Source organism: Erithacus rubecula (genome assembly GCF_903797595.1).
Source record: "Erithacus rubecula genome assembly, chromosome: 21".
NCBI lineage: Eukaryota > Metazoa > Chordata > Aves > Passeriformes > Muscicapidae > Erithacus > Erithacus rubecula.
Window position 1 is genome coordinate 2,746,632 of NC_136673.1, and position 26,891 is coordinate 2,773,522.

Here is a 26,891-nt window from a genome sequence, read left to right on the forward strand (position 1 = left end):
CCCCGGTGGGCTCAGCCTGGGGGTCCCGCCCCGGCCCCTCTCCCCCTCGGGGCGGCCGTGTTTGTTCTCCTCGCCGCGCCCGTTATCAGCTCACAACACACACAGGAAGTCCTGTCTGGGATTGTCCATCCCCGGCCTGATTTATACAGGAAGAAAAGCATAAAAAGCCGCCCTTCCACCTCGGCAGCCACCTCCTGCCTGTGCCTGCTGACGGTGCCCGGGGCTGCTGGACACGGGGTGGCCGGGCAGGGATGGCCATCAGGAGCCACCAGGGAGCACGGCAGGGTGGCCGGGCAGGGATGGCCATCAGGAGCCACAAGGGAGCACGGCAGGGGCAGCCAAGGTACCACAGATGGGCTGGGATGGGATAATGGGATGGGATGGGATAATGGGATGGGATAATGGGATGGGATAATGGGATGGGATAATGGGATGGGATGGGGAACTGGCACTGCAGACAGTGGGAGTGAGTGTCCTGGTGAGCTCTGAGTGGGTTTTGCCTCTGTTTGTGGTGCTGGCAGCCTTGGGGGTGGTTGAACACCCAGCATGGAGTGAGGTGTGCAGAGCATCCTTTGGAGTATAGGGGTGTGTAAAACATCCCTTGGAGTTTAGGGGTGTGCAGAGCATCCCTTGGAGCACAGGGGTGTGTAAAACATCCCTTGGAGCACAGGGGTGTGCAGAGCATCCCTTGGAGCACAGGGGTGTGCAGAGCATCCTTTGGAGCACAGGGGTGTGCAGAGCATCCCTTGGAGCACCCAGGTGTGTGATGCAGCCTCCACCTGCTCCTGGATCTGCTGTCAGCCACAGCTTTGCTCTCAGCAGAGCCCAGCCTCCAGCACTGCTATTTTTAAGTCATCCCACTGGCACTCAGGCTGTTTTCACGGGGTAAATTTTACCTCCTGTGCATGTAGAGGCTGCAAACACTCACACAAATTCCTGTGAGATAGCTGGAAATTCTTGGCTAATCCCTTTTTATTTTTTTTTCTGTAACTCCCTCCCTTTTCCCTCTGCCTTCTCTCTGGATGTCTCTGATCCATCACCACCCTGTCCATCCTCCCTGCTCTGCTCTCCTCTGTGTGCTGAACTCACCCCAGACCTGGCTGGGATGTGGGGCAGGGACTGTCCTGACTAACAGCTGAGCCTGGATCATGCAGGGTGTGCACTCCAGGAGCTCAGCAAACCCTCCCAGATTTATAACCACAGAACTGGGTGGTTTTCATGCTGTCTGCAGCTACCTGTGGGTCCACAGTAGCAGGCAAGAGGCACACAGGGTATTTTGGGATAAAGAACATCTGGGATACCCAGGCACTGTCTGGCTGTGCAGGAATATGGAGCAGAACCACACCAGTGAAAGGCTCTTGGTAGAAATAACCCAGCATATTTTTTCCTAGGGTCCAGCATTCATGTCACCAACTCCCAGAGCAGAGAATCAAACACAGAAACAGCAAAGCTTTGTCAGCGATTAAATTAATTCCAAGCTGGATTGGGAAGGTCTGGCAGTGCCTGGGAGGCTGTGGAAGGCTGGAGCTGGAGCATCCTCAAAAATCCCCTCACCTGTGAGCTGTGGAAAACATGGATCTGCCCTGGCAGATTCTCACTGCTCTTCCCTGGAATCTGCCCATGGAGCTGTTCCCCCCTCTCTGCTGCCCCACCACCAGCTCTCCCGAGTTTCCCTGGAGGTAAGGATGAGAAATTGAAGCTGCTCTGGAGGCTCATCTGAGCCTTTTCCCAGGCTCTGCTGCTGCAGATGGGGCTGGCCCGGGGGAGGCAGATTTACAAACTGCAACAAATCGGGGTAAACGAGCCTGCCCCACAGTCCCAGCAGCAGCAGGAGGGCTGGGAGCAGCACCAGCAAAGAGGGTCCAAACAGGGAAACAAAACTGTCTCTGCAAAGAGAAAAGGGGGTCAGGACTGTCCTTTCCTCCCTCCCAAAGTGATCCCCATCCTAGGGCAGATTCCTGCAGCTGGAGAGTTTCCCCTGGAATAGAAAGATAATCAGAAATTATTCTTGTGTGAAAGGCTCTCTGCTGGGCTGTTCCTTGGGATGGGGAAGGGGCTGAGCCATCCCAGCTCTCCCAGCACATTTCCCATGTGCTGATTCACTGGGAAAGTGGAGTGGGGGAACCACTGCTGGGTTTTGCCAGGGAAATTTTACAGAAAGCCACAAAATCCAGTTTATTCTTGGGTGGGATGAGTAATTTCCCAGTTTTTACACTGCATTACTGCCTCCTCTAAATGTAAATTAAAATCCAAGTGTGCATGTGCAGGAAAATAAAGCTGGCTATGGGATGGTGCCCTGTTCCTGGATTTGTTTTTGCATAACTCCAGTTCAGCTGCTGGTTGTCCCTATGGGCACCTCAAGTTCTAACACACAGGTCCTGAGACAATTAATGTTTGTGAAGTCCTTACCCAGGCAAAAAAAAAAAAAAAATATATATATAAACCACTCTGTGAGGTTCAGGTTTCAATTTTAATATGGAGAAACCTGAGCCACTGGTGACAACAGAGTTATGGGTCAAGTCCTTTTCTTGGTTTGACCTGATTTTATCCCACTGCCACCAGTGGACTCCTCTAGATTTCCCCTGAGATATCTGGTGTGCAGCTGAACCAGCTCAGAACAATATGGGCCACGGCAGGAGAGTGGCAGGTCATTTTCCTCACAGAGCTCTGCAGAACAGGGGCTGCTCCAAAGCTGAGGCTGAAATGTAAAGTTTACAAACAGCCTCATGAAAAGCCTGAGCAGAAGAATTTGTCCTAGAACAGCAAAAGCCATTCCTCCTTATTTTTTGGGTTGGTTTTTTTTTTTGCAAGTGCTTCCAGCTCTGTGCCAGACCCCCGTGGAGAGCAGTGAGAGCCCTTTGTGCAGTGCAGGTATGGGGTCAGCCACTTGTGGGGGCTGGAAAGTTTTGCATCTGTATGTGTGACACTGTCCTGCTTGTGTCCCCGTGTCCCCATCCATCTGTCACTCCAGTTTGGGGAAAGCTCGTGTGCCTGGGCACGTCCCATTGTCTGTGAGGGGCTGGGAGTGCTCCTCTCTAAAGAGCAGCTTCCTGATGTGGCATTTTAATGCTGATCTATTAATTCTCCTTAATGAATCCTTCCTTTTCCATGCCCCAGATTCCTCCCACCCTCCAAGCTCTCCTACCAAACAGGGAAATGCTTCCAGCCCTCAATCCACCACAGATGCTCCAGGGGGATGTTGGATGCCCAGGCAGGTGCAGTGGGCTTGGAAGGCTCTAGGAAATTGGGGGATGTGAAAATCTCACCTGTACAGCCAGCCTGGGATCTGCTCAGAGCAGATCACTGGTGGTAAAAGCAGTGGGAGACAAGGAGGTTTTGACATTGCTGAATCTAAGAGGGAGGTTGGGCAGAAACATTTCTTTCCTGGCCTGGAGACAAGCATTAATATTAGATGTTGTGGGAGTACACTTCTGGTGTGCAAGGGAGAAAGCTGTGGGGGGAAAATGTAAAACATTGGGCAAGGGAGGACTCTGAATTCAGGCAGCCAAAATCTCCTGCTGCCTTTGTCAGGAGCTCATCACCCTGCCATCAACAGTGCCAGCAGAGCTGATCTTCCCCCACTCTGAGCTGCCATAACTCCTCTGCTTCCAAGGGAACTTTGCCAGGCCTTGTCCTGGGGGATTTCCCTCTCAGCATAATGAATATGAGCACAGAGACACAGAACCCTCCCTGAGAGCAGGGATTAAATGCTCTTTTAATGGGCTGTGTGCAGTTCTTTAGCAGCTGACACGGGCACTTGCTCGAGCAAAGATTTGACCCAATGAATGGAACTGGGAACTTTCTGCAATTAAAATGCTGGCAGAATTTGAAAATGCACTTAGGGATTGCTGCCTATGGCTGAGGAGGCTCCAGTGGAGTCTGGAGGGAGTGTGCTGGGTCCTGAGCTCTGTGTGGTGTCCTGTGAGGAGCTGAGGGATGAATCCATCCTCTTCCTCACCAGCAAATTTGCACTTGGAATCCCAGGGATTCATGCAAAGGTTTCCTGGGCAGTGAGGGGTTTTTGTCCTTAAATGAGGGTAAATGGTAAAATAGAGTGTAATGGTAAAATGCAATGTAAGGGTAAAATAAATAGAGTATAATGGTAAAATAGAGTGTTGGGGAGCAGCAGATGGGATCACAAATCAGGCAGGTGAGCTCGGATACACGTGGGAGAGCGTGCCAGGTGCACTCTTGTTCTCCTGAGTTCTTGGAAAATCCCACCCTTGACCATTGACAAAGCTGCTGGAGGGGGCAGATCCTGCTCAGCACATCCCTTCTGCTCTGCTCAGCCCCCTGCTTGCTCAGGCAGAGGCACCATGGCTGTGCCTGGATTCCCCCTGGGATCACAGCGAGGTGAGGGAGGATCAGGGCCATAGGATGGGATGGGGATGGATTTCCTTGTGCCCTGCCATGGGTGTGACAGGTCTGTGCCTCTGGCACAGCAGAGAGGTGTGAGCTCAGTGCCACGGGGACTCTGTGGCCACCACCCTGCTCTCATCCTCCACCCTGCTCTGCAGGGATCTTGGGGAGTGTCCAGGGAAGGCCAGGTCTGTGGTGGGCAAGGGCTGGGTCACTGCTGTCTGTCTGCCTGACAAAGGGAGTGTGACACTGGGCTTTTTCTGTCCCCACAGAGAGAAACCAAGATGCTCCTTAACCAAAGGATCCCTGCCCAGGACACCTGATGGAGCACTGTGGATGAGGTGAGTTGTCTCAGCTGCAAAGTGAGATTCTGTGCTTTCAGTCTGGCCACGCAGAGCAGCTCTGGCTTCCACAGGCATTTGGCAATTATTAGACAATAATTCAGGCTCTGTTCATCTCCCCCGTACACCAGAAAGAAAACCCAATAACGCTCTCTGCATAACAAGATAATTGCTGTGCTTCCAAGGCTCTTGGGAGAAGTTGCCTGTGCTGATGAAATTAAGGGAGCTGTAATCATTCCCCAGAGGTAGGATGGGTCCAGAGGGTGAGCAAACCCATGTGAGATGCTGTGCACCACTTCCACCAGCACCAGCCAAGCTTTCCCTGCTGCTGGGAGGGATCTCCACCTCCAGCAGCACTTCCAGAGAGGATTCCCCTCTGTTCCCTTCTCAGGGAGGATCCCACCTAAGCTGCTTTTACACAGAGAGCCCCAAACACCCATCAGCTCCCCCAGTTCCATCAGCAACCCCAGCTATCCATGGGGAAACAGAGGGGATGGGCCAGTGATCTCAGTTATTCTCTTGGAGCCATTATTGTCGAACTGGTAAATATTTCCTTTAAATGCTTACATGCTTTCAAAAAATTTACAGGGCTTAATGGGAACAAATATTCCCAGGGGGCTGTATCCTGCCATTCATTTGCACATCAGATCCCTGCTATCTTTAAGAATGGTTCTGTGCATGGGCAGGCGCCTAAGTCATTTGAGAAACAATAACCCTCTGTGCTCTAATTTTCCAGACAAAAATGTAGACAAAACAAGTGGCAATTTGGCACAAACCGTGCTGCTTTGATAAATAACCAGGCATTTAAGAGGAGAAGCCTGTAGGCAGCTGGGCTGTCCCAGGGCAGGTGTTGGGCAGCAGAGCTGAGCCTGGGTGTCACCCTGGAGAGACCCTCTGTGGCTGGGGGCTTCTGAGGGATTCTCTGAGCATCCTTTATGGTTTGCTGGAAGCCTGGTGGTTCATCACCCGCTCCTGGAGGGCTCAGGGGGATTAATGGGCACAGCAGGAGGGTCTGGAGCAGGTCTCTAACCTCCTAAAACCCTCTGTGCTCCCGGTGGGGGGTGCAAACCAGGACAGCAATTTTTAGTAAAGAGAATTAAACTTGCCCTGGCCGCTGCAGTGGTGATGGGGAGTCTGGACATCCCTGGTCATGGGGTCGGGATCTCTGGTTGTTAATCCCCTGCCCACCCAGGGCTGGGCTGGGCCACTGGGGGGCCAGCAGCGACTGTGTGCCCTCGCAGAGTGGGGCTGTGGGTCTGGGGGGCTGTGGGTCTGGGGGGCTGTGGGGCTGGAAACTCATCCCTCTTTAGGGTCACCAGGTAAGGCTCCAAATCCATCCAGGACCGAGGTCCCCAACAACTCTGTCCCCATCAGCGCCGACGCTCGGGACACTGGAGCAGCGTCCCCTCATCCCGGGCGGTGTCGGGGGCCCTGCCCTGTCCCCCCAATGTCCCGGGGAGCCGGGGGCAGGTGTTGGCCGGCGGGGCGGGGGCAGGCGCAGATCCCCGGTGCCCCGGCGCTTCCCCCCGTGCCGGGAGGCTCCGCTTTCCTCCCCGCCGGGAGCTCATTGGGCCGGGGCGGAGGGACCGGCTCGGGCCGGGGGAGGAAATGCGCGGGGGGCCGAGGCGAGGCGGCGACTCCGCGGCTCCGCCACCGGCACCGGTGAGTCCCGGCGGGCGGGATCCGCCCGGGGCTCGGCACGGCCGGGGGGCTCGGGGCAGGGGATGGGGGTGCCGGAGGAGCGGGGCTCGGTACCGCAGCGTGGGGAGAAGCGGGGTGCTGTGCTGGGCAGGCGGGAGGGGGCAGCGCCGGGAGAGCGGGGATCGGGCTGCTGCGGCCGCGGGGAGCATCCCCGGAGCATCTGTGTCCGTGCCTCCCGCCGGGACACCCGTGTCCCTACAGGCCCCCAAAACCCGTGTCCCTACAGCTCCCCGGGACATCTGTGTCCCTGCAGCCCCCCAATCCCGTGTTCCTACAGCTCCCCGGGACACCCGTGTCCCTACAGCCCCCCAAACCCGTGTCCCTACAGCCCCCCAATCCCCGTGTTCCTACAGCTCCCCGGGACACCCGTGTTCCTACAGCCCCCCAAAACCCGTGTCCCTACAGCCCCTCGGGACACCCGTGTCCCTGCAGCCCCCCCAAACCCGTATCCGTACAGCCCTCCGGGATATCTGTGTCCCTACAGCCCCCTGGGGACACCGGTGTCGCTACAGCTTTCCGGGACACCCGTGTCTCTGCCTCCCGCCGGGACATCCGTGTCCCCACAGCCCCCGGGGACACCGGTGTCCCTACAACCCCCTGGAAAATCCCCATTCCTACATCCCCCCGGGATAGTGGTGTCCCTACAGGCCCCCAAAACCCGTGTCCCTACAGCTCCCCGGGACACTCGTGTCCCTACAGACACCCGGGACATCCGTGTCCCTACAGCTCCCCGGGACACCCGTGTCCCTACACCTCCCTGGAAAATCCCCATTCCTACATCCCCCCGGGATAGTGGTATCCCTACAGCCCCCCAAAACCCGTGTCCCTACAGTTCCCCAGGACTCCCGCATCCCCGCAGCCCCCGGCGGTTCGGGCTCCCTCCATGTAGCGATGTCCCCGTGTCGCCGTGTCCCTCCGGGCAGTGCCACAGCCCCTCCGCGGTGTCACCATGGCCGTGTCCCTCCGGGCAGTGCCACAGCCCCTCCGTGGTGTCACCACGGCCGTGTCCCTCCGGGCAGTGCCACAGCCCCTCCGCGGTGTCACCACGGCCGTGTCCCTCCGGGCGGTGCCACAGCCCCTCCGCGATGTCACCACGGCCGTGTCACCCTCTCTGTCGCAGTCCCGCATCCCCGGCTGCGCAGGGAACATCTGGAGGTGTCCGGCAGGGAGAATCCATCCCCTGCAGGTGATGCAGGAGCTCTGAGGGCACAAGGCAGGTTTGGTTTCCCCTGCAGAAGCAGGCCAGGCTGTCTGGAAAAGTCTCTGTCCCGGGAGAGCCGTCTCATCCTCGCCAGGGGCTGGATTCTCTCATCCCTTCACAGCCAGAGCAGATTCCTCCTGCTGCTGCCAGCTGCAGTTTTAGCCTTGGCTCTGTGTGCAGAGCTGGAGAAAGTGCTGCTCACCTGTGCTGTGGGTTGTGTGTCCCCTTGGTTGCTGTGGCAGGTGAGGCAAGAGAAGAATTTTAGGAAATTAGGAGAATTTTGGGAATGGTTCTGGCTGGTGGGACAGGGACCTCCAGATTTGCAGGAGCACAAGGTCAGCCAAAGAGGGTTTTCTGACCCCTGAGATATAATTTCACTTGTTTTTCATTTGAGAGACTTAAAAGGCAGAGGCAAAAAAAAAAAGTATTTATTTTTTCTTGAGTGTATTTTTTTTTCTTCCTTAAGTTCTGTGCTTTAAAAAAGCTTGGAATAGATGATGGCAACAGCAGCTTTAAAGAGGTTGATTTCCACAAATCCATAAAAAAGACAAACCTAGATTATCATATTTTCTACTTTTACAGCATTTCCTGGTATGAAACAACCGTAATTTTATCACCCAGAGGGACCCTCTGAGCACTCGAGGTAGGGCAGTGCTGCTCCAGTTCAAAGTGAAAAAACAAACTGTATTTTAGGATTTTGCCCTGTGCTTTTTGCTGTCCCCACAAGGAAAGCTCCCATGGCAGCCACGGGAATCCTGTGGGAGGATGGAGATGGTTGGCAGAGTTTGACTTCCAGACTTGAGGAGCAGCACTGGGAGGCCAGGATCTGGGATTGGAGGGAGGTTTTGTGTCCCAGTATAGGCCTGGGAAAAGTTGGCTGATGGAGCCAAGGGGAGTTGGTGTGTCTGTGCACCAGTGTCCTTGGAATGTCTCCAGGAGGACTGAGGAGAGGGAAAGCTCCTTCACTATTTTAAAAATAACTTCCCTGCAGGACAAGCAAAATTTGCTTTCCTGATGGTGGAAGTACCATAAATTCATAAGTAGGAAATGAAATTAATTGCTGTGTTTGAAAGAGGATGCTGAACTACAGGCTTTAAAGCACCAAAATCCTCCTTCCATCCTCAGGGGCTGGGCTTGCATGGAAATCTGCTGGGATATTTGATATTTGACATTTGATATTAAGGGCCAGGAAGGCACCAGGCTGGTTTCTCTCCAGATGTGAATCTCCATCTCCCCCTGCCTCACATTTTTCTCCTGCACCAAGGAAGGGACAATCCTGAGTGCCTTGGAGACCTGCAGGGCCTGCAGATTTGCCATGGTTATTTGTAACAACCTGTCTCAGAGCTGGGTTTTCACAACAGAATTTGAGGATCAAACTGCAATTTTCCAGTCCAATCCTGCCCCACAGCACTTGGGGATTTTAGAAAGTTGATTTGCAGCTTGATATCTGCAGTCTCAGAAGGAGGTTTCTTGTTGTGCAGCCTCCCCTTTCAGAAAGTTTAATCAGAAAATCTGATTCTTCCTTTAATTGGTGCATATTTAAGGTGGGTTTCTTTATTTCTTTCTCCTTCAGCTGCTGCCATCCGGAGGCCAAGTGGTTTGTTTAAATGAGATATTGTTTAAACTGGATATTGTTACTGACCCTCTCCAGCCTTGTTTCCTATTTGTCCTCTGCTAGAAAATCAAAACCTCTTGCTTTGTGCCTCAGAACTGACTCTGCAGATGGTACATATGGCCCTTACAGCACTTTTCTCTGTCACGAATTTGTGTTTTAAAGAGAAGAAGATCAGATTTCAGTGTGTTATGTGGTGGGAAACACAGCTTTACAATGCTGTGTGCATTAAGAAATGATGGGCCATTGTTTTACCCTTGATGCCTGGAACTGGCAGCGAGTTTCAGGCAAAATCCATCCCTTCCCTGCCCCTCAACACAACTGAGCAGCTCCTGGTGCCCTGAGAGCATCTCCAGGGGTAAATCAACAATAATTCTTGAATTAATAATGAGACACAGTGATGAGATGGGGCAAGGTGGGTTTTGTGCCTGGAGCAGCTCCAGCCTCACCAGGGGTTTGTCCCCATGGATGTCACCAGCTGGGCAGGGACACCTCATGGAATCACAGAATGAATTAGGTTGGAAAAGACCTTTGTGATCATCAAATCCTTTGACCTAACACCTCCTCATCAACACCATGACCAGTGTTTCTTTTAAACACATCCAGGCACGGTGACTCCACACAATTCCAGTGCCCAATCACTCTCTCAGCGAAGATTTTTTTTTTTCCCTGGAATTTCCTGATGTTCACAGTGCTGCTCTGCTTGCAGGGATCCCCACTGAAGGAGGAGCCATGCACTAGGAGCCAGCACACCCCACGGAAGAGCAGGACCTGCAGGAGGGAGGGGACATGCAGAGCCTCAGCTGCCTCCCCTGGGGACTCCTCCTCATCCTCACCAGCAGCACCCACGGCTTTGCCCGGCCAGGGTAAGGCTCTGCTTTGTCGGCACCTCTCAGGTGTGTTCTCCACCCATCAGGGTGAGGCACATCCTCTCTGGGCTGCTGGGGAGCTGGGAAAAGCTCTCCCAGCTCTCTCTCTGTTGCTGGCTGTTTGCTTTCTCACTGTAGCTAAAACATCTCTCAGAGGAAATGCCCCAGCTCTGTTTAAACTCCATGCAGGCACACAAAGACTTTTCTGGGCTTTTTGTCCAGGGGAGTCAAAAACTCATCAGGCCCTGAGCTGTTCAGGAATTATTACTGTCTCTTCCAAGCACATCCTTCATTCATGTGTGAAATCCTGCTAGCACACACATCAAGCCTTGTGAGCAAGCTGTCATTGGAGGGTGCAGCTCTCAGCTGTGATGGGCAGAGGTGTGGAAAGCTCTGGGCTGTGCTTTGTGCTCCCCAGGATGCTGCTGGGGCCAATGATCCTGCAGCTCCAGCAATTCCCCTTCCCTTTCTGGGAAACGGGTCTGGGAGAACTCCCTGGATCCCAGCACAGCCTGGGCAGGCACAGCTCAGCTCCTGCTGGGTCTGAGGAAGCCCAGAGCTCAGTGCCCCAGTTTCTTCCCCTGCTGAGAGGAGCTGGAGCTCAAAACCCACCCCCAGACACAGCTCAGATTTTCTCCAAAGTTTGTTTTTACACTGAAATGCTCCTCCAGCATCAAACCTTTCACATTCTGTCCAGGACTGAAACCACAGCTGAATTCCTTGCTCACACGCACAGGCTGCAGCTAAAACTTTGTTCTGGATTTTACAAAGCAAACAATTGCCATTTAAAAATTGCATCTTCTATAACATTAATCATGAGGCTGAGAGGAGTTTTCTGGAGTTAATGGAAACCATCTGATGTCCATGCTAATTCCCAGGCTTTTTATTTTAGTTTCTAATTGAGCTGGGAGGCTGAGACAAGTAGATGGGTTCCTCAGTGGGACTGACCTGCTTGGGCTGGAAATTGTTGAAAAAAAAGGATGTTTAACCAAGACTACTTTGGCTGTTAACCTTGGGAAAGTTTTTGACTGGATAACACTTATCTTAGGAAGGCTGGGGAGTGTCTTTTATCCAGCCTCTCTTTTCTTTGCGGTGAGCCTGACCCTTTCTGTGAAATCATTAATTTCTTGGTGACCACTGGGGCATCCTTTTCAGGAATGCAAAAATCTCAGAAAGGAAAAATCCACCCAGAAAGTGAGTGATTTTAGGGGAAGGGAGACAATGAATGTAGTGAGTAAATAATCCCTAAATCTGGGTCCTAACTGCTCCCCTGGGATGGGGGAGGAAACGCCAGCACCACTCGGTGCTCCAGAGTTGTGTCACTGACCCCAAACAGCTTGAAGGGGCTTCCCAGGTCACTGGGGCAACCAGCACACTGCTGTCCACTAGCCCTGTGCAGAGAGGGGAGCTCTGTGTGCTGGCTGTGGGGCAGTGGGGTTGTGGGGCTGTGGGGTTGTGGGGCTGTAGGGTTGTGGGGCTGTAGGGCTGTGGGGCTGTAGGGCTGACCCCTGTCTGTGGGGCTGTGGGGCAGTGGGGCTGTCTGTGGGGCTGTCTGTGGGGCTGTTGGGCTGTCTGTGGGGCTGTGGGGCAGTGGGGCTGTGTATGGGGCTATGGGGCTGTAGGGCTGTCTGTGGGGCTGATCTCTCCGTGCCCAGCCGCAGGGTGTGCTCTCTGTGGGGCTGTAGGGCTGTCTGTGGGCTGTCTGTGGGGCAGTGGGGCTGTCTGTGGGGCAGTGGGGCTGTCCGTGGGCTGTCTGTGGGGCAGTGGGGCTGTCTGTGGGGCTGTAGGGCTGTCTGTGGGGCCGTCTGTGGGGCTGTAGGGCTCTCTGTGGGGCTGATCTCTCCGTGCCCAGCCGCAGGGTGTGCTCTCTGTGGGGCTGTAGGGCTGTCTGTGGGGCAGTGGGGCTGTCTGTGGGGCTGTCTGTGGGGCTGTAGGGCTGTCTGTAGGGCTGATCTCTCCGTGCCCAGCCGCAGGGTGTGCTCTCTGTGGGGCTGTGGGGCTGGCTGTGGGGCTGTAGGGCTGTCTGTGGAGCTGTGGGGCAGTGGGGTTGTGTGTGGGGCTGTCTGTAGGGCTGATCTCTCCGTGCCCAGCCGCAGGGTGTGCTCTCTGTGGGGCTGTCTGTGGGGCAGTGGGGCTGTCTGTGGGGCTGTAGGGCTGTCTGTGGGGCTGATCTCTCCGTGCCCAGCCGCAGGGTGTGCTCTCTGTGGGGCAGTGGGGCTGTAGGGCTGTCTGTGGAGCTGTGGGGCAGTGGGGTTGTGTGTAGGGCTGTCTGTGGGGCTGATCTCTCCGTGCCCAGCCGCAGGGTGTGCTCCGCGGGCTCCCCGAGCCGCCGCAGTGCCCACGCCGAGTCCCACGTGCAGCCCGTGTACCTGCCCTACCTCACCACCTGCCAGGGCCAGCGCCTCTGCAGCACCTACAGGTGAGCCCTGCTGAGCCAGGGGCTGGGGCAGCACAGGGATGGGGATCCAGCCCCTGCGAGCGCCCTGAGCTGCTGTGGGGGCAGGAATTGGGTTTGGGGCGCCCAGCTCAGCCCACCCTTGCCTTGCAGGACCATCTACAGGGTTGCCTACAGGCAGAGGTACAGGCAGGTGCCTGAGCCCACGGCCTCGTGCTGTCCTGGCTGGAGCAGAGCAAACGGCCACACACTGGGCTGTAACAGAGGTGAGGAGCTGCTGGCTCACCCCTGCCCATCCCCAGACCCCCAGTGTCCCTGGAGCAGCCCCCAGGACCACATCTCTCATTTACCAACCCTCTGCCTGTCAGGTGGATTCTCCCTGCATTAAATTTTCAGCATCACAGCCCAAATGCGGTTCATATCTGATTAATTCCCGTCTTTTCTCTGCTGCCTCTTGGGCCTTTTCCCCTTGGGATCACTTATTACCTTTATAGTTACCAGAGGATAAATAAAACAAGTCCTTCCAGTCTAAATCAGCAGGAATGGATGAGAAATGCTTTCAGGAGGCCACAAATGCAAACCACAGCAGCAGCCAGTCTGTCCCTAGATGAGCTCAGAGCTGCTGCCCTCCTCCTTCCCATCTTTGCTGCCTGCAGCTTCTTTCCAGCTCCTCTTCCTTCCACCCTTCCCTGCTCCCCCTGGGCAACTCAACCCTGCTGTGTGGTACTGGTGGTTTTTGGGGTGTGCACACACCCAGGGGGAGGGAGGGATCTGGGGACCCCCAGAGCTGCTGGGTGATGCTGTGCTGGTGTGTTTTGGGGTGTGCACACACCCGGGGGGAGGGAGGGATCTGGGGACCCCCAGAGCTGCTGGGTGATGCTGTGCTGGTGTGTTTTGGGGTGTGCACACACCCGGGGGGAGGGAGGGATCTGGGGACCCCCAGGGCTGCTGGGTGATGCTGTGCTGGTGTGTTTTGGGGTGTGCACACACCCAGGGGGAGGGAGGGATCTGGGGACCCCCAGAGCTGCTGGGTGATGCTGTGCTGGTGTTCCCTGTGCCAGCTCTCTGCTGGGAGCCGTGCCAGAATGGAGGGAGCTGTGCCTTCCCCGGGAGATGCTCCTGCCCCCCCGGCTGGACAGGACAAACCTGCCAGACAGGTACAGTGTCCATGTCCCCCCTGTCCCTGCTCCCTGTGTCATATCTGCCCTGCTGCTGCTGGGAGAGCTTCTCCTGGGAGCATCCGTGGGGCTCTGGGTGTCCTTTGCCCTACACCAACCCCGCAGAGGGGAACAGGGGCCAGAGCTGTGGCTCCTATCAGAGCTTGGGGCGTGTCTGATTCTGTCCCTCTGCACACCTACTCCAGGGAAGGATGGAAGTGTGGCTCCCAGGGGAGGTCTGTCCTCCCTTTGGCTGCCTTCCTGAGCAGCTCTGGCACCCCCATTTTCTCTGCTGGCTGCTCTGTGCTGGGGCAGTGTGAGCAGAGCTGTGAGTGCCCCAGCAAAAGCCTCTGTGCAGCACAGAGTCCTTGTGGGGCCAGCCTGAGATCGTGTGTTCCTGCTCATCCCTCCCAGGCTTTGTAAACTCTTGCTGTAAACTGAAATGCCCTTTTACTGCAAAGACTAAAAATCCATAAACCAAAAATATCCGGGGGTGGAGGGGAAGCCTGGTTCCAGCACAGGAACAGCCTGGTGCTCCTCACAGCACGGGGAAATTGGGCAGCTTGGTGCTGCAAACCCCTGCCACAGCATTTCCCAGCTTTTCCCAGCTCTCCAGCCCCCTGTAAGACAGAGGAGGAGCGTGTGGCACTGACCCATGCTGGGCCAGGCAGGGCTGAGCCCATCGCTGACAGCTCCAGCTCCAGGGGAAAGGATTTTCCCACTGCCTAAAACAGATTTGCCCGGGCGTGGGAAGCACTTCAGCTCTTTCTGCTTTGTGGGAACAGCTTTAATAACTCCCCCGTGTGAGGAGAGGTTACTGGGTTTTGTACACACTTGAAAGGCTGATAGCTCCTCGCCACAGCTGGCTGGAACCAAAACCCCGGCTGTAAATCCGGGATGAGAGCTGAGCTCTGCCTGGCCAGAGCTGGGACATTTCTGACCACAGCTTTCACTTCTGGCTGTGTTGTGGGGGGAGCAGGAGGAGAAGAGGAGGCCAGACCCCCTCCAGCTCAGCCCAGGTTTATCCAGAGCTGTCCTGGTGATGCTGAGACACCCGGAGCTGTGCCTGGCACAAACACCAGCTCACTTGGGAGCAATCACTGGGGTTCCATTGCAGCCCCACTGTGCCTGAGCCACCTGTGCCCCCCACCCTGTCCCCTCCTCATTGAGCTGTTCCTGTGCTCCAGATGTGGATGAATGTGCCAGCCAGAGCCACGGGTGCAGCCAGCTCTGCATCAACACAGCCGGGAGCTTCCACTGCGCCTGCCGGGACGGCTTCAGCCTCGTTGCCGACGACAAGGGCTGCCAGCCCCTGGTGCCACCACCTGGGACAGACACCTCCAGCCAAGCAGGTAACCTGTCCCCAACTGAGTCCCAGCTGCTGTGAGAGCTGGGGTAACACTCAGCATTGGGGGAATGGCAGGAGGTGGGAGAGGGGACAGCAGCCAGAGCCCTTCAGCTTTATTCTCGCTGACCCAGGAGTGCTTATCCCACCCAAACCTGAGCACAAACCCATCTGTGAGGGCAATCTGGCTGTGGCTGGAGGTGTGTGGGATGTGTCTGTTCTCTCCATCATCATCCTCGTTCCTGCAGGGCGGGTCTGGAGCCTGGAGGAGCAGCTGGTGACGGCCCATTATTACTTTTGGTACGCGCTGTGACACTTCAAACTCGTACCGTGAGTAATAATGCGCTGTGGCCAGCACGGGCATCACTCAGCAAACACCTGGGACAGCACCTGTGCCCCACCTGCCTCCATCCCTGCCCAGGGCCCTCAGCAGGGACTGTCCCTCGTGCCCACCACAGCACAGGGCAGAGCTGGGTGGTTTTTCTGGCAACAAAAGGCCAGGATCCACCAGATCTCTTGTCCTTTAAGCATCACCTCACTGCCTGAAACCCTCCCCGCTTTGTTGCAGGTGCTGCAGCAGCAGGAGCAGCCTGTGGCAGCTGGACTAGATGGCAGGTCCTGCAGATGCTCTGGGGGATGATCCCAGCAGGGCAGAGCCTGGGGGTGGAAAGCAGCAGAGCTTGGCCAGAGCCCTGCAGCCATGCCTTTCTCCCCAGCAGCTTCCACCTCACCTCAGCAGAGAGCTTTTACTCACTGACATTCCCTTGATCACTTTTTCAGGTCCTTCCAGTGAAATGAAGGAAGAGATGAAGGACCTGAGGAGCAGAGTGGAAGCGCTGGAGCAGGTGAGTTGCAGCACATCCCCCTGCCCTGTTCTGCTCAGCCAGCTCCCACCCGGGGCTGTTTGCAGCCAGGGTTTCCCTCCTCCCTGCTCTATTTTTAACATCCCAGCAGCAATCCCAGCTGTGCCCACACCGTGGCTTTCCCAGCCCTTTGAACACAGCTCTCGAGCCCTCCCTGCTGGGTGCTGCATCCCCCCGGGTGGTCCTGCTGCCTGGAGGGGATGCACTCACAGCTCCCCTTCTCCCTGCAGAAGCTGCAGCTGCTGCTGGCCCCTTTCCACAACCTGATGCTGCCAGAGGATGTCGGTGCAGACCCCATCAGCCGCCTGTCCCACTCCCTCCAGCAGCTGGACAGGATTGACTCCCTGAGTGAGCAGATCTCGTTCCTGGAGGAGAGGCTGGAGACCTGTAAGTGCCTGGAGAAAGCAGTGGGGAAGGATCTCCCTGCTGCCATCCTGGCCACAGGGAGCAGATGTGCAGCCAGATCAGTAACACATATGCCACTGTTAATCTGGATCTGCCTCCAGCTCAGCAGCCTGTAATTAATAAAGGATGAACACAAACAGCCCATTAGCTTCATTTCAAAGCTGTTTCTATGGCTGCACCATCCGACTGCCCTTGTAGCAGCCAAAAATGGTGGGATTGGCACAGGGAAAGGTGGCTGTGGGGCAGAGCTGAGGGGAGCAGTGGGACACAGCTGCTACCCCTTCCTGATCACTCAGTCCTTAGGAAAGAACCTCTGGCTCTTAGGAAATTAACAGTCCAAAAAGTCAATCAGGGAAGTTTAGGGAGCGTGCAGAAGTTGGCAGATTTATGAGCCTGGGAAGTTTTAGGCAATTCTTTTGGAAGTTTACAGATCAGTAAGGGCACCAGAGAGGGTCTCCAAAGGAGCAAACTGAGGAAGGGAGCCCAGTGAGAGCTGTCATGTGTGAAATGGCTGGAGGTGGGGGGGTCCTGCCTGGTGTCCCCACCATGCAGAGGGACAGCATCCCCTCGGGTCCCTGTGGTGCCCACCTTGACTCCAAGCAGAACACAACTGTCTGAACTCTTTCATTTTGATAGGCAGCTCTTTGCAGCTCATTTTTCCCATTAAATAATTCCAGAAAGTGGGCATAGCTGGGGTGTGCAACAGCAGCTTGGTGAGTCTTGGAAAGACTCAGGAGAAACTGGTTTGGGGCATATCCAGTCCCAGTTCAGTGCTTGCAGTAATGGCTGAGTGAGAAAAAGAATTCAAAGAACTTGTTTGAAGACAAAGTAGCTGCAAATAGACACTTAAAAACCATCTCAGAAAGGGGTAATTACCAGAACCACTGAGCGTTCCAGCAGGCTGAGTTTTCTAGTAGTGCCCTCCATATATTATTAGTGACAGCACAGAGGAATGGGAGCAGTATCACAAGGTAACATGGATTCATTCCAAGGGATGACTCCAAAGTCCTGAAATTAATTTCTGCCAAGTCTGTCTCAGCAAGCAAAACCTGTTTTTGTCTCTTTCCATGGTCTTGCAAGTCCCTGTAGGACACAAAGCTGTCCTGTCACAGCCCAGTGAGCTCTAGGGCTCCCAGGGCATCCATCCCATGGAGCCACCCCTGTTCTGTGCCTGGTGGAGCATTTCCCAGCTGAATGCTACCCTACAACTGCACTCCCCAATTAACTGCTCAGTGGGGATGTGTGCAATGACCAAAAAACCATTTTCTCTTCTTTAAACCATCAGCAGAGGCACCAGGTCAGAGCTCTTTAAGCCACAACAATTTTGGCCCCTCTAGGTCTGAATTACCCCTGATCCAGCACAGACTGTCACTGGATTTGGGGACATTGTGCACAGAGCCCAGGCAAGGACTGTGACATGCCAGGGAGGTGAGAGTGACATTCCTGAGTGTGGGGGGATGGAGCAGCAAGTGTGGGTGACATTCCCAGAAGTTCAGCTCAGTCTCGTTCTGCCTGGGAAAGACACAAACAAAAGCCAGTCTAATGACTGAATTTATTTTGCTGAATTTATTTTTTTCTTTTTCAATCTTCCCAGGTTCCTGCAAGAATGAACTCTAGCAGAGTGCCTGGGGACTTGGAGCAAGCTGAGTGCATCCACAGCTCTTATCTCTTATCTCCAGGCTGGGGGTGAAGTCACACCATCTCCAGGAAGGCACAGGGTAGCAGAGGAGGCTGGGCTCCCTCCATCCTTCCCTCTTCCAGCTCACCTCACCACAGGGCACCAGCTCCAGCCAAAGTGGACTCTGAGCCCTCTCCCTGCTGCAGAGGCAGCAAATAAATGCCTTATCTCGTTCCAGGAGTGCCTGGCTGTGCCAGACTGGCTGTGTGTGACCTGGGGGGTGTTCAGCTTTTCCTTAGCATTACCCTGGGATAACATCTCCCAGGGAGCACACCCCTGGCCCAGGCAGGGCAGCTCCCTCCCCACACGCCCTGGGCTTGCTGTCACATGGAGGAGGTGGGGACAGGTGCCCTTTTCAGGTACTGCAAAACTGGCTGTCCATCCCTGCAGCTGCTGTTCTGCTCTCCAGGAGTCCTGGAGTTGGGATGGTGCCTCATCAGTGAGGCTGGGTGAAGCACTGCCCTCCTGCCTGGGGGGCACAGGCTGGGGACAAGGACCCTCCCTGCCCCTCCATCACCAAACCCACCCCCTGCAAGAACTCAGCACCCCACATCCTCCTCCCTCAGCTCCCACACAAGACCAAGAGGCTCCTTTATTTAAATAACCAAAGGTGTAATTTCTTTTTTTTTTTTTTTTGGCTTTTTTTTTTGTTTTTTTTGTAAAGCACATCATATTCTCAGCCCAATTAGAAGTGAACAGCAGACAACTGCACACAGAGGCACTGCTCCCTCCTCCCAGGAGGAGTCAGACATGATTCCCCTCCCCAGGAGCCCTCTCAGGGCCCTCCTGGGTTGACCCTCCATGGCAACTCTTTGTCTGCCACTCTCACAAAGTGCTGGTTTGGTTCCCATCTCCCTCCCTGACCCTTCCCATCCCCTGAGTCTGTACTGTAAGGCCCCTCCAGTGAAGCCCTTGGCAGCACCAGCTCAGCCCTTCCATGGAGCTCCCTGCCTTTCCCAGCTGAGGCTTTAGCCCCAAAATGCCAGAAAAACACAACTCCAAAATGCAGGCTGCAGGAGCTGGGTGTGCTGGTTACCTGAGTAGCCCCAGGTGGCTTATCCCAAGGTCCCCTGTGCCAAGAACAGGAGATCTAAAGCTACAAGAACCATGGACCTGACCCAGCCACCGAGGGCATCAACATTCCACAGCTCCTGGTGAGAGATCCAGCAGCTCTGTTGGTCCATCACCCCAAAGCACAGGGGAACCCCTTTTATCTGACTGGGAAAGAAGTTTATGTCCCCCCAAAGGGGGAGCTGAAGCTTCCAAGCCTTCCCAGCCCTGTCCCAGCTGCTCACCCACCCAGTGGCTCTGCAGGGCTTTTACAGCAGCTCCGCCCCCAGAGCAGCAGAGACGCGGGACAGGCACCATCTCTCGGCCAGTGCCGACCATGACAAGTGACATAAAGAGCACGACAGAGCCCTTTGCCCCGTGAGGGGCACTGCAGGCACTGGGATGAGACAGGCTGAGCCACCAGCACGGCAGGGAGCTGGCAGCAGTTTCCCAATGATGCTGTTGTGACACAAGGGCATCTCGAGGGGACGGGCCCGCGAGTCCCACGGGTGGGTGGCAGTGCTCTGGGCTGTCCAGGGAGGACACCACAATCCCAGCACTGCTGAAAAGCCAAAATATGGATTTTTTCACCCAGTTCTCAGCCCTGTTTGAGCATCAAGGTTGTGCTGATACAAACTGCTGCCTGGTGGTTTCCACCTGGGCCATCAGCTGAGCCTGCAGGAACACAGGTGCAGGGACAGTCACACGAGGCAGAGCTCAGGCTCCAGGCAGGTTTTTGCTGTCAGCCCGTGCCAGCTGCAAGAGCTGGGGGAACTCACCAATCTGGTCATTGAGCCCTTTGGTAGCACAAGTTTGATGCCTGAGAAATTCAGAAAAAGGAGACATTTCAAAGTGAGAAAATGAACGCATAGGACAAATCCACTCAAAGGGGAACCTTAGTGCTGGCTTGATACCCTGTATGTGCCAGTCTGTGGTGCTCCCAAGAGTTAGAAATCACTGAGGAGGAGAAGTAGTTCCTTCAGTATTTGGCAAGAACAGGTCCCTTCAGCCACCACCCATGGTGACACACTGGAGAAGCTCTAGGATGAGTCCTTGGCCTCGCTTGGACGGCCTGACAGCCTGAAGAGGGTTTCCCTCATGGTGCTGAAGCATCTGTCAGTGAGGTCGGTGACATCGTCTGACGTCAGCCCTTTGGTCTCTATTGGAGGCAGAACCTCAACCTTGATTTTGCCTGGGGACAAGAGAGGAGCTTGTGAGAAAGCCACACACCTCAGGGTGTTCTCTGTCCTGTTCCCCACCCTGGACAGCCCCAGCACAGCTCTCAATCCCTCCCAGGGTTTCAGGCATCCATCCCCAGAGCACAGAGTTAGATCCCAGCTCCAACAGCTGTGCCACCCAGAACAATCCCCCTGTGCCCCAAACTGCCATCCCACCCAGAGCAGGAGGTGGTAATCAATTTTTAATGAAAACATCCCTCAATGTATTTAATTACAGCCCTTCCTGAGTTAACCCAGCCCAGATTCTGGTGCCAAGTGCTTTGAACTGCCTCCAAACATCTCCCAGCAGGGTTCCTCCTGTTCACCCCAGCTCTGCTTCCCTCCCACAGCCCTGTGAGCCAGATCTCCACACAGAACAACAGCAACCCTGTCTCCAAGTGACTCTTTGTTACCTGATGTAAACAGTTTTGTCTTTGGGTTATAGAAGCTGGTGAAGGAGGAATACACCACAGGGATCACTGGGACCTTGGGGAAGGGAAGAAAAAGAGCAGTTACTGGCACTTCAGCAGCTCAGGGCAGGCCAGAGACAGGCAGCAAATCCCACACAGCAGAGCTGACCTGGCCTGGCTCTCAGAGACACAGGGCACACAGAGCCCCACAAACAACACCCACCTCCAAAGGCTGGAGCAATCAGCAACCAAATGGAATCAAAACCACTCCCCAAAATCTCAAGGGATACACAAGGAAGCAGGGCCAAGTTCCACTCCAGCCTCAGCTCAGCACTGGCTTTCTGGGCACCTTGACCCAAGTGAGGCTTCAAACCCCAGGTATTTTCTGTCCTGCAATCAAACACTGCAGGCTGCCTGTTCTGACAGGCCTTGCCTGCTGTACAGGCACGTGTCTGGGGCAGGGTGGCTGCTCTGCTTTCAGTTTCTAAGAAAAGGAGTCACCAGTTGTTATCAGTTGCTCCTGGGGAAGCTTCAGACAGACACAGGGCCAGGGGGGCAGGCAGAGCTGTTCCAGGGCTGCTAACACAGCCAGGATCCACAGCTGGTGACTCAGGGGGGTGTAGCAGAGGTGGGACCAGCTCCATGTCATCCTTTCCTCCCTGCAGCTGCCAGGCTCTGCCTTGGCTGCATCAGCCAGCCAGGAATGGGGATGGTACAGCACAGGATACACCCTGGGCTTGGCCAAACCAACCCAGTGAGGAAGCTGCCACCTCTTCCCTTTCCCAAAATCCTTGCTGTAATAACACCTCTCCTGGGGAAACCAGTTTCCCCTGAGGACTCGAGTCATCCCAGTCTCTGGCACACTGCCCCAGCACTGTGCCCAGGCAAGCACCCTGCTCCTGAGACAGCTCTGGCTGGCTGAAGCAGTTTGCCTGCTCCCTCACTAAGCACTCATGGATGCTGTCATTTTGGAGAGAAAAGACATACCAAGAACTGCCATATGGCTGCCAGGGAGGCAGCAGTTATTTTCACACAGAGCAAGCCCAGATGTTGCTCTAAAGCACAAGAATTAACAATCCTGAATCACCACTATGCTATTGCAACCTGGGGGATTGACAAAGGAATTGACAGCTTTGGGCTTCCCCAGGGAAGGACCCACTGGGCTGCCTGCCAGGAGCAAGCTCTGGGCTGCAGCCATCCCCAAGGAAGCCCTGGGTTCAGGCACTGCCCTGCTGCCAGGAAAGGCTGGAAATAGGGATCAAGTGTGCCTGTCCCTCACACTCTCCCTCCAGAGGGGACCAGGCAGGAGAGAGGACAGGGCAATTCTCCACTGTCTGCAGCCACTCATGCCCAGGGTCAGCTCATTCCTAGAAGGGATGGAAAGGCTCTTGGCTGCTGCTGGGCAGCACTTCTGACACCGACCTGAGTAGGTGTTACCTGGGAACACAGCTCATCTGAGAGCAAACAAACCACACACTGCATGACCAGTGCACAGTGCCACTGCAAAAGCACTCAAGGCTGCCATGCAGGGGCAAAGCACCATTACCTGTGCCTGGATAGCAAGGTGAAATGCTCCTTTCTTGAACGGCAGCAAATCCCCAGTGCAGTTCCTCGTGCCCTCTGGGTACACCCACACCTTCACCTGCACATGGAGAGACAAGGCTCTGCTCCAGAAATCCACCAGCAATGCAGTGCTGGGAGCCACCAGCCAGCTCTGCCAAGCTGAGCCAGCAGCAGGATTGCCACAATCCCCCCATGACACTCACATTCTCAGCCACCATAGTCTTGGCCACCTCTGCCATCACCATCTTGGCACTGCTGGTGCTCTTCCTGTTGATGAAGATGACGCCACCCAGGTAGATGATGAGCCCCACGCTGCCCATGTACATCAGCTCTTTCTTGCCCACCTGGACACAGTTGTCGGGCAGGACCTCCATCAGCCCTAATGGGATGGCAGAGGGCAAGACCCAGCAGTCACCCCCCCTGCCTGCACTCAGGTAGGACAGGGACAGGAGCACTAGGGACAGGCTGGTGCCTTGTTTCTCTCCTGGCTTCTGAGAGCAGGAGGATTGGCACACAGCAGTTAGTGGGGCAGGGTGGCTGCAGGGGACAGCAGGACCCCCCCAGAGGCAGCTCATTGCCCAGCCTGGCCATGGCACATGTGCTGGGCCAGCACCTCAAGGACAGCAGGACCTGGGGTGCTGCACATTGCTCAGAGTGACAGGAGACCCTCCCCACAATCAGCACTGATGGGGAAGCTGCACCAGGAGGTACAAGCAGGACTTTTCCCAACAGTGAGCAGGAGAAATGTTCTCTTCCCTCCCACCAGCTCCTCACCCATCATGTCCAGGACGCTCTGATGGTTGGACACAATGACAGCAGGGCCCTCCACCTTGAAGTTCTCCAGCCCCTTCACCTCAAATCTCAGGCCAAAGAAATACTTGAAGCTCCTGACAACAGCTCTGATGATTCTGTAGAAGAGAAAAGCAGTCAGCAACAGGGCAGGGAGGGCAGGGACTGCTGTCCTCCATCATTGAGGATGGGAGGAGACAAGAACTCCAGGACAGAGAACCTCCAGTCTTATTTGTGCTGTGGTCCACCCAGGTGTCTGCCCTGCATGGTCTCACGTGCTCCAGGACATGTTCATTTGCTCTCTTCAGTGCCATGGTTCTGGGCTATCCCAGTGCTACCAGGCTCTTCCTCCTGCAGCCAGCAGGGCCCCACAAATTGTTCAAACAATTTTCCCAGGAGCTGCCACTCCCCAGCACACCCAACACCCAAGGAAGGCTCTGCCAGGTCTGCTCCTTGCAGTGCTGGAAGATGCTGCTTAATGATACAAACAAACCCAGGGTGCCCAAGGAAGGAGGGGAATGGAGGTGAGGAACACTTCCCTGCACAAGGCAAGGATGCAGGCAGCAAACAGGATGCTCCCCACATGCCCTGGCAGAGGCTGGGTGCCCCCATGCAAAGCCATCCTCAAGCTTTTGCTCTTCCCCAGTGGATCTACAGGTCTGACAGAGCTCCCAGCTTTTCCCAGCTGGGAGATTCCAGCAGCTCCACTCAGCCATGCCAACACTGGAGCACATTTCCATGTCCTTGTCAGCCCATGGAAGCAGGCCCATCCATGCCACCCCCTGACCTGGGGACTTGGGGACTCTCCAGCTAGGCCAAAGGACACAGGCAGGAGCTGGCAGAACACAGGGGCTATTTTGGGCAAGGGAACAGCCATTTACCAGGACAGGTGGCAGAGGAGCCTGCACGTGAACAACACCCCCAGGAACAGCAACCAGCTTGGTTCTGCTCTCCCACAGAGCTGATTGCAGAGCTGACCTGCCCTCCAGCAAACACCTAGCTGTCCTGCCTCAGGGCCACCTTCTCCCTGGCAGACGGGGCATGGAGCTTCTTTCTTTCCTGCAGCAGGAGACTGAGGGACAGTGCCAGCTTTGTCCCCACCACAGGGTCCAGCTTGGGAACTGTGCAGCACCATCCTTGTCACTCAGGTGAGAGGTGAGCACCTGGATAGTGTCTCATCCTGGCTTGGTGGCAGCTCCTAGTATCTGCTCTCCAAAAGTCTCCACAAACTCTTGAGCCACAGGACTTCCCCCAGCTGGCTCCTACCCACAGCAGGGCTCACATCTCTGTGGGGTGTCCCTCCATGGAGACCACCTGAGCTGGCTGTGACACTGGAGGTCAGGCCAGGCCAGTGCCCTGAGGTGACACTGCTATCAGTCCTCAATTCAACTCGCTGCAAAGAGCCACACCCAGGGAAAGGACACAGAGTGGAATGCTGAACTCCTGAGCTCCACAGCCTGCCCCAAGGTTACAGGGGTGCAGCCCAGGTGAAGACACAGGGTTACAGGTGAGAGGAGGCAAGGTGACACCAACCAGTGAGGTCTTGGGGGATGCCAGGCCACCAGGGTGACCTAAATCACACTTCTCCTCCCTTCTGACTGCCAACCAAAAAAGAGGTCACTGCTCTGGAAGTCAGAGTGCTCAGTGGCTGCTGGGAGAGGCTGGTTACACATTACTCAAGAGCAACCATCCAGCTTCCTCCTGCCAGCCCCGAGCCAGACTTTCCTTGCACAAGATGTGGCGTGAGCCACTGAAAGAGGCAAAGGGGCAGAGCTCAGAGCAGGCAAAGGATGGGGTGACCTGCAGCCCTGCTGGGCTGGCCACATCACCCACAGGGTTAAAGGATGGATCTGAGTCCCCTCCGACCCCACAAAAGGCTTCTCTGCTGGAATCAACGACCCAGATGTGGTGCAGCCAGAGCTGCAGAGAGCTGTAAAATCAGTGCACTTATTGCCAGACACGAGGAGCAAATAACTGACAGGGAATGGGACTTTTCAGTGCATCCCTAACAGTCTGAGCATGAAAGCCAGCAGCCCCCAGATTCACGTGCTCTGCTCCACAGCCAGTCACAGAGGCTTGTTTAGGATACTCTGATTTTCAAGGACTACTGAAATCTGCTTACCAGATTGGAAGCTCTTGCAAGATGTTTTACTACAGATAAACAGTTCTATCTCTATCAGACACCCTGGGTAACCTCTTCCAAGTCACACCAGCTTGACACTGGAGCCAGCAGCACAGCAAGAACAGGGTGTTCTGCGCCAGGCAACAACACCATTATCACTGTCTGTCCACCAGCACATGCTCTGCTCCAGCCCCCTTTCCCAAGCTGAAATAAGCAGCTGGGATGTTGGAGAAATAAGGAACTCACTGGATCACCTCAGCCACGGACCTCCCAGGGGCTGGGATACATCACCAGGATCTTCAGCCAGTGCCACCACACGGAAACAACTGGCTTCAGTTACAGGAAAAGGGTGGTTCTGGCCAAAATTCAGCCCTGGGTTTCAACATGAGCAATGCAAGCTCTTGTTCCCAAATAACTCCTTTAAGTTTGCAGAAAATTTAGAGGGTGTTTTTTTTTGGGGGGGGGGAAATAAAAAGATAGTGTCTCCATCACTGACATCATAAATTCTCCCAGCTGCAGAGCTGTCTGAGCGTTGGAAAGCTGCTCCTGAGCGAGCCAAGGCAACCAAAGCTGGAGAGAGAGCCAGGATGGAGATCTCAGTCAGAGTGCCTGGGGCCATGGCAGCAGCTGGGACGGGCAGGGCACAGCCCTCAGGGCAGCACATCAGTGCCCTGTGCCCATTCCCTCCACCCTGAGCCCTAGGTGTGAAAGCCACAAAGTCCAGCTCCACCTGCTGAGATGCTGCCAACCTTTGATCCTAGAGCATGTTAAAGCTCTCCTTTCCCCCACATCCATATAATATGGTCATAAAGCCGCCTAGGGAAGAGCAAAACCAGGAAATGAGCTGTCCTGTGCTGCCAGCAGAAGTGCCAGCTCTGCCTTTAGAATGTACCTTGGATGGAGAGGAGGTGCTGGATGACAGCAGCCCCTTGACCCTTGTCACAGGTGTCCTGCCAGGGGACACAGGGTGGGACAGAGGCTGCAGGAGAGCTGTGCCCCAGCAGCACAAGGCACACAGCCCGCTCCTGGGGCAGGAAACACCCCAAACACAACCACACAATTGTTAGCATCAAAAGGGACCTGCTAGAGATCAGCCACATCTGCCACAGCAGGGTCACCCAGCGACACAGGTGTGTTTGGAATGTCTCCACACAGGTAGATCTCACACTCCCCGGGCAGCCCGCTCCAGCGCTCTGCCACTCTCAGCACACACCGCTCTCCTGAAGCTTTCCCCAAAAAAAACACCTCCAGGCGCTTCATCCCCAAACGTGGCGTGCCGAGGGCTCTGCCACGGGCCAGGACAGCCCTCCTGAACCTGACCCCCCATGGGACAGAGGCCGCCAGCATCCGGGGGCTCCGGGCAGGTGACAGCGCTGTCCCCAGCGCCCGTTCCCCCCGCTGCCCCCTCACCTCATGTTCTTGACCGTGCGGCCGCCGTTGACCAGCAGGCAGGCGACGGCCGCCAGCGCCGAGCACACCAGGCACAGCACGCAGTAGAAGCCGATGCGCAGCGCGAAGTTGACGGTGGGGCTGAGCTCCATGAGGACGTGGAGCAGCAGCAGCACGGCCGTGCCCCATAGCAGCCACCCCAGCTCCATGACAGCGCCACCCGGACCGGCCGACACTACCGCCTCCTCCCCGGGCAGCCCGCGCTGAGCCCGCCTTATGTGGGCGGCCCAGCCCGCCCCGCCGCTCCCTCAGCGGGGCGGGCCGGCCGCGGGGAATGTTCCTTGTGGAGCGGGCATTCCTGGGGCTGCTGGGCGGGACTCGGTGGCCATGGCCACGGCGGGGAGGCGTGGGGCGCTGTGGCGGTT

The 26,891-nt window shown here is 55.7% G+C and overlaps 2 protein-coding genes across 4 annotated transcripts; one reads left to right on the plus strand and one right to left on the minus strand.

Annotated features, from left to right (window-relative positions):
• Window positions 1–264: 264 nt before the first annotated feature.
• On the plus strand, window positions 265–18,106 carry EGFL7 (EGF like domain multiple 7). Of its 3 annotated transcripts, none has more exons than XM_079323883.1 (10): window positions 265–343; window positions 4,632–4,700; window positions 9,924–10,080; window positions 12,380–12,502; window positions 12,632–12,744; window positions 13,540–13,635; window positions 14,823–14,987; window positions 15,761–15,825; window positions 16,074–16,230; window positions 17,843–18,106. In XM_079323883.1, exons 3-10 carry the CDS (start codon window positions 10,004–10,006, stop codon window positions 17,863–17,865), a joined length of 819 nt encoding a protein of 272 aa, XP_079180009.1. In that variant the 5' UTR covers window positions 265–343; window positions 4,632–4,700; window positions 9,924–10,003; the 3' UTR covers window positions 17,866–18,106. The 3 variants fall into 3 exon arrangements, with proteins under 3 accessions (XP_079180009.1, XP_079180010.1, XP_079180011.1); XM_079323884.1 differs by lacking the exon at window positions 265–343 and adding an exon at window positions 1,420–1,679; XM_079323885.1 differs by lacking the exons at window positions 265–343; window positions 4,632–4,700 and adding an exon at window positions 4,820–5,242.
• A 1,668-nt stretch (window positions 18,107–19,774) lies between these two features.
• On the minus strand, window positions 19,775–26,834 carry AGPAT2 (1-acylglycerol-3-phosphate O-acyltransferase 2). Its single transcript, XM_079323946.1, has 6 exons — window positions 26,488–26,834; window positions 22,941–23,074; window positions 22,370–22,545; window positions 22,150–22,245; window positions 20,607–20,679; window positions 19,775–20,168 (listed from the first exon to the last, which is right to left on the minus strand). The coding sequence occupies exons 1-6, from the start codon at window positions 26,673–26,675 to the stop codon at window positions 20,017–20,019; spliced, it is 819 nt and encodes a 272-aa protein (XP_079180072.1). The 5' UTR covers window positions 26,676–26,834; the 3' UTR covers window positions 19,775–20,016.
• Between the last annotated feature and the right edge of the window lie 57 nt (window positions 26,835–26,891).

Excerpts from the sequence above, each read along its gene's own strand:
- EGFL7 (XM_079323883.1), top strand. The coding sequence starts at position 10,004 with ATGCAGAGCCTCAGCTGCCTCCCCTGGGGACTCCTCCTCATCCTCACC. Across the intron at positions 13,636-14,822 it reads AGGACAAACCTGCCAGACAG|ATGTGGATGAATGTGCCAGC; the intron begins GTACAGTGTCCA and ends CCTGTGCTCCAG. Across the intron at positions 15,826-16,073 it reads GAGTGGAAGCGCTGGAGCAG|AAGCTGCAGCTGCTGCTGGC; the intron begins GTGAGTTGCAGC and ends TTCTCCCTGCAG.
- AGPAT2 (XM_079323946.1), bottom strand. The coding sequence starts at position 26,675 with ATGGAGCTGGGGTGGCTGCTATGGGGCACGGCCGTGCTGCTGCTGCTC. Across the intron at positions 23,075-26,487 it reads CGCACGGTCAAGAACATGAG|AATCATCAGAGCTGTTGTCA; the intron begins GTGAGGGGGCAG and ends TCTCTTCTACAG. Across the intron at positions 22,546-22,940 it reads GAGCGTCCTGGACATGATGG|GGCTGATGGAGGTCCTGCCC; the intron begins GTGAGGAGCTGG and ends CCATCCCATTAG.